At 54.4% G+C, this 18,511-nt stretch overlaps 1 protein-coding gene across 4 annotated transcripts in view; it reads left to right on the top strand.

The window, feature by feature from the left end:
* Positions 1-18,511, top strand: part of KLHL29 (kelch like family member 29) — a 310,874-nt gene that overhangs the window by 269,629 nt on the left and 22,734 nt on the right. For all 4 annotated transcript variants that reach the window (XM_057741378.1, XM_057741376.1, XM_057741377.1 and 1 more), the window contains one exon: positions 16,876-17,014. In XM_057741378.1, coding sequence (XP_057597361.1) covers positions 16,876-17,014 — 139 coding nt within the window. The remainder of the gene's footprint in view (positions 1-16,875; positions 17,015-18,511) is intronic.

Raw genomic sequence — 18,511 nt, 5'->3', positions numbered from 1 at the left:
CCAGGGTTCTCACCAAGAAATCACAGGCAGCTGCTTGCAGGCGGGTGAGTGATTTGCAAGGACCACAAGAATATTTGCATAAACATATGTATGGAAGTGTGTGTTTATTTGCATTCATTTGCATAAATTGCTGGCTCTTCGAACTCTCGTTCCTTAACTTTATTTTTTTCACTAAATTTCTGAACACAGATCTGGACATTTCAGGAATGAGAACAAAAAGGCAAAAACAACAACAGCACTTGGGCAGGAGACCAGCGGTTTTCACCTTTGCTTCATATTAAAATTTCCTTGGGAGCTTTTTAAAATCCAGTGCCCAGATCACCCTTCACCCATACCATTGAATACAAACTTGGGGGATGGGGCCCAGGCATCAGTATTATTTTCAAAGCTTCCAGATGAGTTGGATGCACAGGCCAAGGTTGAGAACTGATGCCTTAGGCAGCGCAGGCCAGTGTCAGATCAAACCAGCCTCAGCCTCCAGCTGGAGACACCAGGCACCTCACCTGGCCTCCTTCCCTCATTTGTACAAGACACTCAAGACACTCAAAATTTCAGAGCAGCGAGGTGTGTGAAGGGCCGTATCAGCCAACGCGGGCTCTCAGTAAAAGGTCACCGTGTCCTTCATCATCGTCACCATCTCTGTGCTGTGTCATCATGCAGAACCAGAGCATCTGGAGACCTGTCTGCTCCTTCTGGCCCTGCCACCCAGGTCACCCTGGACCCTACCTGGGCCTCCAATCCGCCCCGAGGAGTAGCGAGTGCTCCAGGGTGATCCCGGGTCTGTTCTGGCTCAAGTGCACGGCCCTTTCTTCTTCGAGATGACTTCCAGGCTGATGGTTCCATCACTGCCCAGATGCCTGGGGATTGGGTGCTTGCAAGGGAGACAGTGTGTTCCGGTGTGAGCCCACGCAGCCCTGCTCACCTCCCTCCGTTCCTCTCCCCAGGCTGGGAGAGAGCCAAGTCCTGGGGATTGCAGGGTTTTTCTTTCCCTAATGGATGCTGCCTAGGGGAAGAAAAGTGCTGGAGATCTGGAAATGCCTACCGTACTCGGGGCGGTTGTTCCCAGGTTTCTGCAGTTTCTCACTCTCCCTGCTTGAGGCCCTTGCTCCACCCGTCCACCCGGCCGCTGGCCCAGACTCCACAGAGTCCTTGGTCCCTCCGTGAGCTTTCCTGCTTCTGTGCCTTTGCTTGTGCTGTGCACTCTGAGGGCTGCCTTCCTCCACAGAAGGACTCAGGATTTGTTGGCTCATATCCTATCCATTCAAGACCCAGCTCAGTGCCTCCTATTCCATGACACCATCTCCAGTCCAGCAACTATTCATTCATTCCCTCCATCACTCATTCAAACCTTATCCAAAACCTGTTCGAGGCCAGAAGCTATGCCAGGAACTGGGGTACAGAGGCTAGTCAGATCCGGGCTCTGCTTTTGAGAGCTGTTCTGAGCAGTGAGAGGTTTTAGGGGCAGTGATCAAAATCCATTACGTTCTCCTCCCCAGCACCCACCAGAGAAATGGAAATCTGCTGTCTCCTCCCGCTGTGCAGACGTGCTGCATTAATAGATGCAGCTCAGGGTAGACAATGTAGGCCTTGTTAACAGGGGACAGGCACAGCTGTACCGAGGAAGGGCCGAGGAAGGAGGGACGTGTTGGTTTCAGAACCTCCAGGAGGCAGAGGGGAGCAGATGGGAACTGAGGGAGCAGCTTCTGGTGGCAGCCAGCTCACTCCTCTCCTCTCGGCCTTTGCTAGGACACGTGGGGTCATTCCCAAGGCCTGAGGGAACTCTATAGCCTTATTTGCAGACCTGTCCAAGTCTAGGTCAGCTGCGCTGGGAAAAGCCTTCTTCCCAGCCTGCCCCAGGGCCTGGATGCTTCTCCCAGGGCCAGGGCTGTAGCTACCCACCCAGACCCTCCTACCCCATGGAGTCCCCCTCACCTCCACCCGCCCCAGGCAACACTCACCCCAAGAGAGAGCCAGCCCAGACCACCGCAGGAGAGCTGTAGAAGCTCCAGGCCCATGGGTGGCAGTGACAGCTCCCAGGTCAAGCCTAGCATCACCTTCCCCATCCCTGGGCCCAGACTAGAGGCTATCACTGGAGCCAAGGAGGACTCTCCGTCAGAGGTCAGGGGATCACAGATCCAGCTGATCAGGAGCCCTCCACGTGGCCAGGCTGCAGGGGCTCGAATCCTTGAATCCCAGAGGACTCTGCTTTCTTTCCCCTTTTGGTTAAAGCAGTTCACTCTATCAGCAAACACCCTCCCTGACCCTCCTGGTCCCCTGCACTGAGGTCCTGCCCGTGGGTACCCACAGTCCAAGGGCCTAAGAGACGGGAAACTAACCTTGGCTCTGTGGTGAGCCTAGTGCAGTGTGACGGGAGGCAGCATCTGAACCTGGTCTTGGGGACAGGTAGACGGGTCCCGCAGGAGGAAGAGGAGGGTGTTCCAGACGAAGGGGAGGGAACAGCCTGTCCAAAAAGCCGCTGGGCGCTGCCCCTCCACGTCCACACCGCGGCCTTCACTTCCCATCACTTCCATCATCCCCTCACCGAGTGTACTGTTGCACCTCGTGCCAAGAAGGCTCACGAGGGCAGAAAGCGGGACAGCGGGGTGGCCTTGGTCTCCTCCCCACTTGCACACAGTAGCGCTCCATCCCTATAGGCCGATTCCTGCTAGACACAGCCTGTGGAGGCGACGGGGCTGGGCCGGGCTTCTCAGCCTTTGTGCCAGGCGGGGGTGGAACCGCCCCACGTGTCCACCTTCAGTCAGCCTCTGAGCACAGTGGCAGGTGCCTGGGATGCCCACCCGCTGCATCCAGCCCGCCCAGAGTAGGGGGCGCCAGAACCCAGGACTGCAGCCAAGACATAGGCCCGGCGCCGCCTGTGCAGGACAGTGCCTCTTGGGTAATGAACTTCCAATGAGAGTTTGTAAAAACAGCACTCTGGCTTTATTATAGAGTCTAATAGGTTCAGCTCCTCAAGAAAAATAGACTGTCAGGCTAAATACCTGTGGGGAAGGGGCAAGGCAGAAAAGGATATCATTAAAGCCAGCAGCTCAGCTGAAATAATGAGAACAGTGTGAAAGGTCCCAGGTCAGGGAAATCAACCCCCCAGGTCAAGAAGCACAGCCTGCCCATGTGCCCAGATAGGCCTGTCCTTCCTGCATCAGGGTTTTGGCCGTGTGTGTCGCTGCTTGGAGCCCAGCATGTGTGAGCTGCCCCGGGACCCACGTCTGTGGGTTCCAGAGGCTGTGCCAGGCTCTGGGAATTCAGGGAATGAAAGGCACCAGAGCTCACAGTCTAACAGAGACGGAATTCAGCAGGCAAAGATCACACGCGGAAAGGGAGGAAACGGCGGGGGAGACGCCTGAGCTGGCAGCCAGGAAGCAGGGTCGAAGGGGGCATCAGGAGAACCCACCTGGAGACCCTTCTGGGGACCTCCTGGGATCAGGCCTGGGGTGCCTTGTCCAAGGGCTGGTGTGCACCCAGGGCCCCGCCGGCCAGGGTGACAGGCAGGTGTGCAGGATACGTGGCAGGGAGACGAGGCAGTAAGAGCAGGCCGACCCCAGGCCTGACCAGCGGCTGGCTCCTCCCCGAAGGCCGTGGTATCTCCCAGGTGTAGTGCCTGGGCTGGTCCGGGCACTTTAGGGCAGACCTGACCCTCCGGCCCTGCGGCGGGCACTTCATCACCCGGAGGGCAATGCCACACTTTCTTCTTTTACACTTATTTTCCATTTTTCCTAGAATGATGGTGGCAATTAAAGACCATTAGCAATAGGAAAAAAACGAAATATCACCTAGGCTTTCACCTCCCCTGAAATGACAGGAGGCGAAGTGTTGCCCCTGACCTGACCCTGAACGGGTGTCAGGAGGGGTGAGCACAGATGGAGACCCAGGGGCAGATGGCCACGGAGAGGCACCCGCTCCGAGAAGACTGTAGAGGGCACAAGTGGGGCAGAGAGGGGTCCCCATCCCACCCCCACCCCCACCCCACACACACACACAACCGCTCCTCCCCTGCCTCCTTGCCCCACGTCCTCTCAGGCTGTGAGTTCTCTTCTCCTGTGATGTGATTCACAGAGCTCTGAGCTGCCATCAGCCCCTGGCATCTGGGGTTTCCGTTTCATTTCCTTCTTTACCTGGGTAACTGAGCTGATTGTACTCCCAGCTCCGGTTCACTAATTCTCACAAATCCTTTTAAACTATTGATTTATTGGCTGGAACCATGGCTCTCAGAATTCTTGGGAAGTACTGGCTTTTGCTAAAGCACGTGGGGGAGGGCCATGCGTCCCCCTCCACTTGTCTCTCTCTCCTGTCCGGCCCACATCCTCCCCAGCACCTCCTCCCATGCCCTCTCCGTGCCATCCTGTCCCTTCCTCGGAGAGGTGGCTGACTTTCCCAAAGCCCTAGCGGGCCAGACCTTTGAGGGATTGCCTCCAGGAAGCTTGCAACAGAGCAAGGTTCTGTGGGATGTAGCGCGTGACAGTTTCGGCTTTGGGGCTGTGTCTGGTTGTTGGGCTCTACATCCCTCACTTGAGCTATGATTTCCTCACTTGGGTCCTTGTTGCTCTTCTGTTTCCAAAGCACGGCCTCCTCTGGGGCCTACAGTACTGGGTGCAGAGGCTCTGGGACTCTCAGTCGCCTCTCCCCGGCCCAGCCCCTTTGCTCACCCACACAAACAGCTGCCTCACCCAGGCTTCCCAGGAGCCGGTGGAAGGGGTCAGCGGGGCCTCGGGGAAAGAGGATGGGACCGTCATGGTGGGCAGTCCAGGCAAAGAGCCCAGGCCCTTCTGGGAACCCAGGGAAGTGGAGGAAGGAATCAGGGCTCCCTGTGGACCCCCCTGTCCTGGGCTGCCTGCCGGCCAGGAAGGGAGGGTAGGCAGCACTCTCGCTGCTGTCCCAGATGAGGAAGTCAGGTGGCTCATTTTTTAGACTTGGCACCTGGAGTCGCGTCTTCTCCGCTGGAGGCTGGGCTGTGTTGGCGGGTGTGGCAGCCACCTCCGTCAGCTCCCCGACCGCTTAGCTGAGCTCTGAGTCCAGACCCATCTGGGGACGTGTGCAGACCTGACACCTCCTTATTCACATTCTCTGGCAGGGCCCAGTTACAGATTCTCATGTGTATTCAGAAATCTGATGTCTTGCCTCTAAGATAAGGAATGGTAAAACAGAAAGCTGGAAAACGGTAGCAGCAGAGCGCAGGATAGGCCAAAGGCGGGGGGCGCCTCATCAGATGAGGGCCTCTGTCCTCGCAGCCCAGAGGCAAGTCCCGGGGACCATCCGTTTGAGGGGCTCGTCCAATGATGAAGAAGGAACAGAAGCCACAACCAGCACCTGGTTTCTGAACGTCATGCCCCAGGCCTTACCTGGAGGCAGGGGACCAAAGGCAGGGACAGTGCTCAGAAATCCTCCCCTCAGCCCCAGCCCTACACGGACTCGCAAAGTCCTGTGGTTCTGCTTCCCCGCAGACCTCAGAGCCCCCTCCAGCCTCCTCCAGGCTCTAGGCCCCGCCTCACCCTCACTACTCACCCGCCCAACAGCAGCGACCCCTCGGGGAGGGTCTCACCCCCTCCAGTCATTTGACTCACTTCCATCCCACCCCTCTGTGCCCCAGGGGACTGCAGTGGCTTTTCTAAATTTCCCTCCCAGGCCTACATTCTGTGGGTTCTAAGCACAGCTTATCAAGCCTGTCATGGGGACCCTGCCTGTCCCCAACCCCTGCTCCAGCCCTGCTCAACCGCCAGCTGCCCCTGCAGTGCACTAATGAGGGGCTCCGGGGGTCCGCACAGACAGACCTCCGTCACCTACTTGTACCCTGTGCTCCCCCCACACCCCCCGCAGCTCTGCTAAAGGAGCGTCCATCACGCTGCATATGACACAGCGTAACACGGGTGAATTCATGTCTGTCCCACTCGGGGTCCTGGGACGCCAACCGCAGACTACAGCCCTCACAGAGTTCAGCAGAGCAGGTCTCTATTCGAGGCTGAGCAGCTGGGCTGGGAATTGGGGCAGGAACGGAAGCAGCACAGGAGGGTCCCCCACAGGGCCGGACTGATTGAGACTGTGCACCGGCACCGTCTCCCCCGGTGTTCAAGTGCCACCAAGCCACCGGCTCCACCCGTCCCCGCGGCCACTGTCGTCGTCGCTGGCTGGCCTCGCACTCCTCCCTGGAACTTCCAAGTCCAGGGCACGCGTATCAGACTGGCCGAGCCCAGGTCTCATGGCTTCATGCCAGCTGCCTCCTCTTCACTCCCATAGAGACTAGGCGCCGTTCCCCACCCAGCTTGGGGTTCTCCCCAGAAGCAAGGGCGTTCCAATGCCAAGCAACCAGACTGACCTATGTCCACTGCAGCATCTACCTCCCCCATCAGACTATGAGCTCCTTGAGGATAGAAACTGGTTTCACCTTCATAGCTTAGGGCCAGGCGCATAGTAGGTCCTTGGTAAATGTGTATTAGACTGTGAGCTAGTAATTTAAGAAAAATATCCCTCCTCATGTGTCTTTGGTCCTCCACGGTGACATAGCTGGCCATCATCCGACACCCCCTGCTCTTCCTGGTCATCCCCAGGCCGCCCATCTCTCCTTATAGGACCCCCACTGACGGCCATGTAGCTCTTGTCCAGCTCCTCACCACTGACCTGCACTCTCCTCTGGGACGGGAACTGTCTGCTTCATCTATTGCCCCCACAGCCTGCCACTCCCTTCCCCACCCCAGTGCCCTGCACCTTGAAGGTACCTGCCAAATGTGTTTCAGCTGGTTGACTGCGGACCTGGGAAATTTGGAAAACGGGCATCAGAATGGATTGGAAGAGCAAAGCGGCCAGTGGGAAGAGGGTACACCTGATGGTGTGCGAAAGGCCGGGGCGACAGGGGCAGGCACAGTGTGAGGGGGTGGGCCTGGGTGTGCGGGGTGCGACCACTCCCAGTTGATCCTGAGCAGCCTTTTTACGTGTAGGAGACAAAACTGGCTCTCTCACCCTCTCTCATGAAATCCACCCAGAGCACCCAGTTTCCTGTGGGATAAAGACCCCAAGAGGCTTTGTTTCTTTCACAGCCTGATATGGGCCTGCCTCTCGCACTGCCTGCTCAAACACAGCTACACACACAGATGCTCACACACATGCATCTCATACACACATCACATGCTCACACACGCCATACGTGCATGCCCACATGCGTACACACACCACACACTCAAACACAAACATACATGCCCTGTGGTTCACGCCTTGCCCCTCCAGCCCACCCGGTCAGCTCCTACCTGTCTTTCAAGCGTTCGCTTAACCAGCGCCAGCCCCCTGGAAGCCTCCCCGCTCTCCACGGAGCAGAGCTCTGCCCCTCTTCTGCCTGGTGCTTGCCACACTAAAACTTCTCCCTTGACATCACAGTGATTTAATGTGTCCCCTATTAAACAGTGAGCTCCCCAGGTCTGCAAACATGTGCATTTACATGTGTCCCCGGGCCCCTGCCCCATGCCCAGCACACAGGAGACGAACAACAGCTGTTTAATGGATAAACAAGTAGACCAAACAGACAAAAGGTGTCTGAAGTTCCCAGAGTCTGCGTCCAAAAGAGGATGTCCACGCCTCAGCCTCATTCAGCTGTGGACTTAGTCTCCTGCGCTAGGGCACCCCTAACCTCTCTAGAGCCCAGCCCACTTTCTGCCCTGACCCTTGGACCCTTGGACCCTTGGAGCTTTCCAAGGTGCTGAACTTGGTTTCTCACATGGCCCTAGCTATGTCTTAGCCTTTTGATTCTAGTCCCTATAGCCAAGAACTACCCCCACCTTCCAAGAATCTGCCCTCCAGTGGAGTAGAAGCTGTGTCTCTAAATATACTACAGGCAGAAGACACTTCACAGAGGCACAGAGCACCATGAGGGCACAGAGGGGAGCACTCCCCACTGCCACTCCAGACATCAATTTCAACTCTGTCCCTGCTGCCAGACCCAGTCTCATCCTCCCCGGGCCCTGAAGACCAAGGCCCCTCAGGGCACCCGCCTCGTGAGGGAGTTCTGACCAAGTTCTAGCCCCTGGAGGGGGCCACTTTCCCTCCAAAACCCCTGACCCCATGGCTGCTCTCAGCTCACCTGCCTTGGCCTCCCACCAGGCCCTTGCAAACCCCACCTTCAGTGTCCTGACTTGACTCACCTGGATGTTTAATTCACTGCACAGCAGCCCTCCCGGCTCCAGCATGTCACCCTAGAGGGCCAGCTCCCTGCAGAGCTCTCTGCACACTGGTCTTGACCTTGTTTCTCACCCAACTCTCCTAAGCCCTGGCCTTCACCCGAAGTCTCTCTGATCCCACCTCCCATGACATTTTCATCTGCTCCTGCTCCGAATATTCCAGTCACCCCCTCAGCTTCCAGCCTCAAAGCAGGAGAAGGAGTCAGACAGAACCTTCTTTACTGGGGCAGGAAGGACTAACAGCTGCCATTGTTAACCTAACCAGGCATTTCTCTCCAACTGCAGCCTCAGGGTTGGCCCAGTGGCCTTCTCTGCTCAGCCGAAAGTCTGCCCCCTCTTCTGCAGGGACCCCCCTCTGGCCAGGCTCCTCAGGCCGGTGCCGGGGTCCTACCACTCTGCCTCCCTGGCCTCCCCCATCCCTCGCCAAACAAAATACCACTCCCTTGACTCCTACCCCAAGGTCACAAGGCAAGAGCTGTCAGTGAAGGTGGCCAGTTATTGGCCTACATGTGGGCAGATCTTACCATCCAGGCAGCTGGGACCCTGGAAAGTTTGAGAGGACCACCTCTCTCTGGCCACTGTGTATGAAGCCCCCTGTTCTGAAGGGTTGCCCTGAGGGCTCCAGGCTGCACCTGTGTTCAGCAGAGCTGGTGGGACAGTTAGTCTTTAAGGCTCTCCCGAGCCATTGGAGCTGAAGAGAATAGATAAACCCCTCCCCAAGGAGGACCTGGTGAATGAAACCCTGCTTTAGCAGCCACAGATGCCAAACAGTGTGGGGTCATCACTGTTATTATTAGCACTGGTGTTTCCTGAAGTTAGAAGGGGCTTGATTTTCACATTCTTTCCATCTGATTCCATCTGATTCCACACAAATGTGACGTTTCAAATAGTTCTTTCGGATCATGTTTTGGGGAAGTTATTCTTACCACCCAGAACATGTCTGCATCTGGTCTGAAACACACCCTGAATTCCAATCAGAAAGGAAATTTTTGTGCAAAGCATGGTGTCCGGTGTTCAGGGGCCCAGAGAGACAAACCCTCCAGAAGATCACAGCCTAGAAAGGAGACAGACAGACACACATTCCTCTGGAATTAGGCATCCAGGTATATCTACTGCAATTGAAGCACCAACAATGTCATGTGGGAACAGAGGAGAGGTCTGTGATGGGGGAACTCGGTAAGAATTCTCATAGGATAGAATTTAAGCTGAGGCTTAAGGGGCGGACGAGACCCTAAGAAACAAGTGTTGGGGAAACTTGGCCAAAGGGGCAGAGAGAAACAACCCAAGTGAAGGAACGGGACATAGAGGGCATGAAGTTAGAGAGAGGTTTGAGGGGTGTGTGGGGACATGAATAGAAGTAAAGCTATAATCAAGGGTTAGGAACGGGTCCTAGAAACATAGAGACTGTCATGCAGAGTGAAGTGAGTCAGAAGGAGACAAACAAATATTGTATATTAACACATATATGTGGACTATAGAAAAATGGTACAAATCAACCGGTTTCCAAGGCAGAAATAGAGACACAGATGTAGAGAACAAACACATGGACGCCAAGTGGGGAAAGCAGGGAGGGCTGGGGGGGGAATGAATTGGGAGATTGGGATACCAAATTGTACACCCTAAATATATGCAGTTTATTGTAATAAATAAATAAATAAATAAATAAATAAATAACAGCTGAAAAGGGAAAAGAAAAAAGAAAAAAAAAGAACGGGGACTAGAAGGCTCTGGGAGTCCCTGGGAAGGAGTTAAGGAAGTAGGGATCAGGCATTCCTTGCCTGGGTGGGCCTCTAGGTGGGGCAGTCATGGTGATTCTGTGGCTTGATCTAGGTTTCCCCTTCACTCCGCCCCCACGCCCAGGCTGGCAGCAGCCTCTGGTCGTCCTTGAATCTAAGAGACAGAGGAAGAGAAGGGGATGTTTCTGTTAGTTTTAGGAGGGTTTCAAAAATTTTTTAGAAGAAAAATTTAAACGATTTTTAGATCATCTCTGAGGACATTAGAATGTTCCAACTGGAAGGCAATCTTCATTCTGCCCAGCAAATGCTTAGCGAGCACCCACTGGTGTGCAGCCCTGGGGAAGGGGCTGTAGGGACAGAAAGGACCTTTGGTGCCAAATGTCACCAATGAGAAATAGGTCTGTCACCCAGGGTTGGACGACTTGGAAAAGGCAGGCTGGTGAGAGGGGGTGACTATTCTTAGGGCTTTTGTTCCCTTTCAGATAAACGGCAGGAATTTCCATTTGGACAAAGGGACAACCAGAAGGTCTCCACACTAAAACTCTAAGTCAGGCAAGAAGCCTGAGTCTTTCACAATTCCCTTCTCTAGAGAACACCATTTCCTGGGAGGGTTTGCCCCATCTTGCGGGCAAACCCTCCCAGGGAATGGGTAACTTCCCAGTAGAAGGCCCATCCCTCAACTCAGGCTGGGCTTGCAGCCCACAGGTGGTTTTATTCCACCTTACCAGGAAGTTGGAGCCCAGCTGGCTCTCAGGGCTGATTCTGAGCCCAGTTCCTCTTTGGAAAAGGAGAAGGGGGAGATGCATATATCTGATGGGTGGGGAAGGGAGGAGGAGGAAGGGCAGCATCCAGCTTGGCAGCCTGGCCACTCCCGGACCAGCTGTGGCAGAAGCAGCAGGAGGCTCTGTTTGTGTAAAGCCACTATTTGTCCCCATGGTGTCAGCACATGTCAGGCTCCTGCTCCCAGATGAATTACCCTCTGGGCGTGCCTGGCACAGTCGGTGCTGGGCTTTCTCAGTATATTTCACAACTGCTCTGAGTGTATAATTTTTTCAGGTCCTTTATCAAATATGTGTCATAAATACCAATGGAATCGGGTGCATTTATCACCTAGCTGGGTTCTTACTTGAGCTCTGAAAAAAATTATTTGGCCGCACAACCTTTCTCGGGGCTCTGATTTAATGGACTTTTCTGCTGCAAAGCCACTGAAATTCATTGCCTTTTAATATTTGACATCTCTTCCTCTTCATTACCACCTCAGACAGCCCTTCTAGTCCAGCTGGAACCAGCCCATTAGTCTCTGACAAATAGCTTGCGTCGTTTGGTGAAAAATATGCAGAAGTTTGGCTGCAACTTCATCTCCAGTCTTGGTTCCGTTTGTGGCCTCACTCTCCTCTAAGCAAAGCATCCAGCCTCAGACAGACCCTTCCTAGTGTCTCCTTTCCCTCTGATGCCACTTGCTGCTGGATCCGCACAGCTGGTTTAACCTAGCCATGTATAATGGAGTTTGAGATGGGGTATTTAGAGATGTCTGTGACTAGCGCTTCCCTGGTAGTACAGTGGTTAGAGATGTCTGTGACTGGGTGTTAAGAATTAACCGCACAGCAGCACTCTTCACGATAGCTCAAAGGAGGAAGCAACCCAGGTGTCCATTGACAATAAGCAGAATATGGTCAATACATACAGTGGAGTATCATTCAGCCTTAAAAAGGAATGATATTTTCACACATGCTACAACATGGATGAACCATGGGGACATTATGCTAAGTGAAATAAACCAGTCACAAAAAGACAGATGCTGTATGATTCCATTTATATGAAATACCTAGAGTAGTCAAGTTTATAGAGGCAGAAACTAAAATGGTCATTGCCAGGAGGTGGGGAAAGAGGGGAATGGAATGTTGTTATTTAACAGGTACAGAGTTTCGATTTTGCAAGATGAAGAGTTCTAGAGATTGACTGCACAACAGTATAAGTGTATTTAACACTACTGAACTTAAAAATGGTTAGGATGGTAACTTTACAACAGCAACAACAAGAAGGATTAACTTAAATGAACCAGCAAAGGAGAAACTGACGCAGAAGAAGTTCTCTGGGCACTTAAGTTCATCACCTATTCGTGCCTTCGATATCGGTTAGCTCTTGCTGCATAACAAACAATTCTAAGATTTAGTGGCTTAAAACAACAAACACTCATTTATAGATCACGGTTCTGGTTTGCAGTTTGGGTTGGGCTCAGCTGATCTGGGTCAGGCTCAGCTGATATTGGTGTGGGGCTAGTGGGTGTAAATGGCTCATCTGTGAGGACTCACCTCTGCTCCACGTGGTCTCTCATCCTCCAATAGACCAGCCCAGGCATGATCGTATGGTGGTGGTAGCAGGGTCCCAAGCAAATGAGCAAAAGCAAGCAAAGCTTCTGGAGGCTGTGGCTCACACTCATACAGTGTCCTTTCGACCATGGTTTAGTGTCCAAAACAAGTCACAAGGCCACTCAAGATCCAAAAGGTGGAGCAAACAACTCCACCCTTTGATGGGAGGGGCTTCAAAGAATTTTTGCAATCTACCACACCGGCTATATACGTATGTCAGGCCCTGTGCTAAGTGTTGAATATAAAAATAAAAATAAAATACAATCTACTGCAGGAGACATCCATATAAATAAATAATTAACAATACACAGTATGCTCAGCAGAGGATGCCGAGGGCGGCGAGAGCAAGGAGATCTGGTGGGAACAGGGGAAAGAGTCAAAGAGACCTGAGACAAAATAACACCTTAACTAGTATTGCAAGGTAAAATGTTTATTAGCCATAAGAAGTAGGGAGGAAGAAAGATCTGGGCAGAGAGATGAGTGAAGGATGGAGGGGGGCCTGCCTGGGATGCAGTGATGCTTCGGTGGGGAGTGAAGGGCCCACCGGCAAGGGGAGGAGCTGGGTGTGGGGAAGGGAGGCATCACAGAGGGCCCTGCTCCCACTCCCCAGCCTTGAACAGTTTATTTAAACAGAGGCTGATGGTCAGGCTGCTGTGTGGTAGTAGGTTGGAGGGGAACAGGCCAGAAACGGGGAGACAGCCTTGGAGGCGGCTGCAGTGACTCAGGTGAGAGAGGATGGCGGCTCACATAGGGCTCTGGTGTCAATGGGGAAGAAGAGAATCGATGCAGAGATTTCTAGGTGGTAAAAGAGGCAGGATTTGGTGGGCAGGGGTGGGGAGGGGTTGCTAGGAAGAAGCCTAGCAAACAGGTGGGCGTGTGCTTCCTGCCAGGTGGCCTGAGTCTGGGGAGATCCCCAAGGAGGGGCAAGGTGGAGGGCATAGGGCAGCCCCTTGGGTGGGCATGGCAAAGGTGTGGGGTCCCACTCAAAGCCAGGGAGATCAGAAAACAACTCCCTGATGCCAGCCAACAGGGAGGGACCTTGAGATCAAGACTTCTCCTTCACAAGCTCGAGGCAGCCAGATTCTGCAGGGCGCTGGGATGCTTGCGGCTGGAGGCCACGCTGAAGACACAGCCCCTGCCAGGCTCTGCCCCGAGGCCTGCAGACCGTGTGGCTGGTCCCAAGGCTTCCCCAGGAACCCACAGGCCTCCGAGCCCCTCAGACATTAAGGGGTTGTCCTTTGCCAAGACAGGGTGGGCAGCAGGGCAGCTTGCACTGGAGCCTATACCACCTTCCTCCCGTGGATCCTTGGTCGTAATGTCCGGAAATGCCGGCTCGCTCTCCAGCTGGGCACTCCGCAGGCAGCAATAAGCACGTAGCAACTGATCAATACTTTGAATGCACTTGGGGCCCTGCTGTGAAAAGGAATCCCCTGGTGAGCCCTTTCATAAATTGAAAAATTCTTCTGAAACTGAGTAATCTTGCCCAGCTATTAAATCCAGATTTCCGCAAAGTGAGAGTAGAAAGCGCCTATAGCTACAATGAGCTGGATCTCCAAGCACCTCCCAGATACAGCTGGGGGTTCCCAGGGCAGCAGGCATTGCTGCTGGGGCTGGGGCTGCGGATGTTATCATTGCTGGGACCTTGGATTGAAGTAAAATCTTCCAAAACAGTCAGAATGCTTTGGGCCCAGAAGGAGTGGCCTCCACTGCAGTGCTGTGTTCTCCCGGGCCCCTGAGCACGCTTAACTCAGCAGGCACGTGGGGCTGCATCCGTCACTCACTGCAGGGCGACAGCCGGGGCCACCAGAGCAGGTGCCCGTGGCGGCTTGAGGAAACTGAGCGCCAAACGCTGGAGCAACTTGCCCAGGGTCACCCAGCCAATTAGTGGCCAAGCTGGAACAAGAATCGGGAATTCCAGGCCAGAACTCTTTCTCCCCCCAAGGGATTTCACTCAAAAAGGTGACATCATCCATCTGGCTTATGGTTTGGGAATGAATTCAGGTGGTGGTTCTTTTCTGGGGCCGCTGTGTGAGCACAGCCGTTCCGCCTAAGCCCAGCCCGACCCTGCAGGCGCCCCCTGAGCGGGATCCACCGCAGCCATGTGCTGCAGGCCCACACTGTCCCCTGCCCGCCCAGGCCCCAGCCGCCCCTCCCCAGGCATCCCACAGCCCTCAGCCCAGCCCCTCCCCTCCCGAAGATCCCCCCCGGAAGCGGGGAAGTAGTCCTCACACCGGCCCCACCCCACCACGGTGCCTCCAGGACTGACGGCCATGGCATCCACAGCCCAATACTTGTCTTTCTCTGTCCTTCCGTCACCGTTGTATTTCAAGCCTTTGTCAGTTCTCACTTGGACGGCAGAGTGATCCCCACCATCAACAGAAACATCAAACTTACCACTGCTGAGTGTTTACTATGTGCCGCGCACGCAGCTAACGGCTTACCATGGGCTAGCCCCTTTAACCTTCACCAGAGAGGGAAACGGAGGCTCTGGGGACCCTGGCTAACTTTGCCAAGGTCACACAACTTGGGAGGCGGAGTTCAGGTTCTGCCTCAGGCCTGGCTCTGAGGCCCAGCGCTCTCTCCACAGGATGCTGTCCTGCCCCCTCCGCTGCCCCTGCCACGGCTGCTGCAGTCCACCCTTATCACCGCCCCACACGGAGCCCCTGCTGATCCCCGATGCCCACAGCATTAAGCTTGAGCCCCCTCACAAGGCTCTTGAGAGCTGAGCCCTCCTGTCCACCCATCATGTCTCTGTCTCTCCCCCAGCCCTTGAGTCTCTTCCCCTGTATCTACCCTACAAGCGCCCTCCATGCCCTCCACTGGTGCTTTGGGTCTTGCCTGTCTCCTTGCTCCAGGCTCCACGGAGAGCCTTTATGGTCCCCAGCCAATGCGCCCCAAGACACACACCTCTGCACGTGCCCTGTAGCGACTCCAGCTCAGCCTGATGTGAGGTTGGTGGGGGACAGTGATTCAGCATTACCCAAACACTTCAGCCCCCCTCTTCCCACCATCTTCCTTGGTCTTCAGCAGAGCCAGAGCCTAGTGTGTCCTCTCAAAGAAGGGTTTGGCTGACCTCAAAGCCCACAAGCCCTTTCCCATCCTCAGGCCTGAGTATCTGATCTTCAAGCTCTAGGAATAGAATAGGAACCTCCATCCCCATTTTACAGACATAGAAACAGAGGCTCGGGAAGTACAGGGGCTTGTCCATGGACATAGTGTCAGAGGAGAAGCTGGGCTCAGCAGGGCAGCTTGGCAGTCAGCCAATGCTGGCCCAAGAGGACAGAGATGACTGGTCTGGCTGGAGCAGGGCACACTGGAGGGTAATTTCAGAACACCAGCCAGGGTGCAGTAAACACCCACCTGGAGGGCTGGGAGTGCCGGTGGGGGACTTAGAGGGCAGGGTTCAGTTCTGCAAACCACCCTCTCCCATTCACCTGCTGAACAGTCTAGGTCATTCTGGCCCAAGAATCTGGACCTCTGATGGCCAGCTCCCAGCAATGCTAAGGGAAAGCTCTGTCCAGGGATCCGGGGAGGGGCAGGCGGGCAGGATGAGGCTGGTGCGCTGCCTTCATCTGAAGGCCTTCACTCTGCAAGTGAAAGAGTTTATACAGACTAAGAAGGGTAGCTGTCAGGCTCTCCTCCTTCTCCCTTCTGAGCCTTGAGGTGGGTCTGGGAGAAGCTTCTGACATCCCCAGGTTTGCCGAGCCCATGGACCTGGGGCACTCTCTGTGCTGGCCCCAGGTGGCCAAGCCACCAGGCAAAGGTAGGTGTGCATCAGGGTGGGAAGGCCCCTGAGGCCACTTCCTGGGACCTCCCGAGGCTGCAAGCCAGGCTGCCCTGTGCTGAAGACCCAGGTGAAGGGTGGGGGTCCTGAGATGACCCAGGAAGTGGGAGGAGGTGCAGACTACCCCTGCCCCTTTCTTGCTCCCCCCCCCAACTCCCAAACCCTGTATCCGTCCTGGAAGTGTGAAAGGGAAGTGCTTGCCAGGCCCCGACTCCACCCCTTCTTTCTCGGGGCCCCTCCCCAAGAAGCTCACCCCAGCCATGGCTGTGAGTGTCTAACATAAGGGATGCTGTTTTTGCAGGTTTTGTGGTTTCTATTCCTTTGAACCATATCCAGCCCATCTTACATCACAATGCCATGCTTTACTTGGTATCAAATACATTGGCACTCATTGGCATTTGGAGAACTTGTTCTGTAGTTAAATTACAGTTTTTAGTTGTCTGTGATGATGTATTCTCTCTGTTTCCAATTGTCAGTATGGGAATCTTTTCTCCAGCCTTTCAATTTCTGGGTCTAGTTTTTCCGGGGTTTTTTTGTTTGTTTGTTTTGTTTTGTTGTATTTGTTTTCTTTTTTCTTTCTTTTTTTTTTCTTGCTTTTGAAAGTCGTTTTTCCTTTGGTTATGTAGTTCCTCCCAGTTGCTGCTTGTTTACGCATTATGTTTGTGACTTCTTTTGACTGTCAGTGTTGAGCCAGTCTTGCCAAGAAACAGTATCAAGTATTTTCCTATTTCTCTACTTCTTGAAAAAAAAATTTAATTAAAAAAAAAACTCTTAATGGGAACCTGGCCCTGTCTGTCTTCTCTGTTCTGCAGAAATGTTGAAGGAATTGAACCAGCAGCGCAGAGCGAAAGCGTTTACAGACCTGAAAATTGTTGTTGAAGGCAGAGAGTTTGAAGTCCATCAAAATGTTCTAGCTTCCTGCAGCTTGTATTTCAAGGACCTGATTCAAAGGTTTGCCTTTCTTCCAGCTGTGGTCGGGTCTGTTCCTTTGTAGGACGCTTTTGTGTCGCTTTTCTCCTCCCCTCTCTTGCAGGTTCCTGAAGCGTGACTCCCTGTCACAGAGCCAGTAGCCATCTCTCCTCCTCCTCCTCCTCCTCCTCCCCAGTGCCCTCTCACACACAGCCTCAGAGCAGCCACTGTCCCCAGCCTGTCCCACACAGCTTTGCTGGTCCCCAGGGGCCTCTGCCAGCAATAGACAACACCCTGCCCCACCCCCACCCCCACCCTGAGGATCCTGTGTTCTCAGTGGCTCACAAGCCCTGCCTGAAGTTAGGAGGACTGTAGACTCCACTTTAAGGGACCACGGCACACTGCCCTCCCTGGGCCAGCACGGGTCCCCAACACCATCATCACTGCTGTCGATAGTGAACTTAATGCCAGGAAAGCACATCGACCAGACGGTCCCCCACCGAGGAGCACGAGGCACCCAAGGGGTCGCTTTTCCCCAGCCCGAGTCGGGGAGAATTGACTTGTAGCCAAAGCCTCATTCACGCTGCATGTCTTGATACTTGTACACCGAGCCTAAACCAGCGCTGTTTGAGCACAGACCAGGCGTGTCCTAAACACGGTCTCTCCCAGCCTTCGCTCCCCTCCCCTTCTGCCCTCCGCCCTGGCTATTTCTACCCGAATGAGTCTCAATGGTGCATGAGCATCTTTTTTTTTTTTTTCCATTATGTTGATTTTTTAATTTGTCTGCTTCATACCCTTGCAAAGACGTTAGGGGCCACCTTCTAGCGCCTTAGTGAGGGAGAGCAGCCGAGGGGGCCGGCCCAGGGTAGCGCTCCTGTTTCTCTCACCCATCAGCAGATTAATGCCGCTGCTCCTTTTGCCTTGCAGCCTCTCCGGGGCGGACGCTGAGCCAGGACTGTGCTCAGAGTGGGAGGACAGGACCTCTGCTTGCTTCCCAATGCTGTGTTTGGACTTGCCAACTAACCCCAGAGTGACTGTGTTTTGTTTCAGGATGGCACACTGGCTGGCATCTCCTTTCCAATCTGTTGTGTCCTTTCACTTAGAGCTGAGCTGCCCGGTGTGCGAGCCGCGCCGAGCCGCGCTTGCCCCAGCCGCGCGGGAAGGGGCAGGCTCTTTGTGACTTCCAGTCTCATGGACAGCTCGGGTCTCCCGCCCCCAGTGCTTGGGTTCTCTCTGTCCGAGCACAGGGGTCAGGGGCACGAGCTCTGGGGTGAAGGGGCACGGCCAGTGGCTTCTTCGGGCCAAGGGAGGTCCTTGTGCTGCCACTCTTGGCAAATTCTCAACTGACAGTGACCAGCACCTGGCCACTGGATTGCAGATGTGGCATCGTATGCCTCAGTCCCTGCTCCAGATCAGCTGGAGAGCACAGAGGGGGCAGGATGCAGGGGCAGGTTGGTACTGAGCGATGGCCCAGCCCTGGGCTAGAAAGATGTGGGCAGGAGGAGCACAGGAGCTCTTTGACTGTCTTCAGAGACCTAA

This window comes from Hippopotamus amphibius, chromosome 7, assembly GCF_030028045.1.
Source record: "Hippopotamus amphibius kiboko isolate mHipAmp2 chromosome 7, mHipAmp2.hap2, whole genome shotgun sequence".
Taxonomy (NCBI): Eukaryota; Metazoa; Chordata; class Mammalia; order Artiodactyla; family Hippopotamidae; genus Hippopotamus; species Hippopotamus amphibius.
Note: the sequence above shows the minus strand (reverse complement) of the source record. Positions and strands in the feature narration are given on the sequence as shown.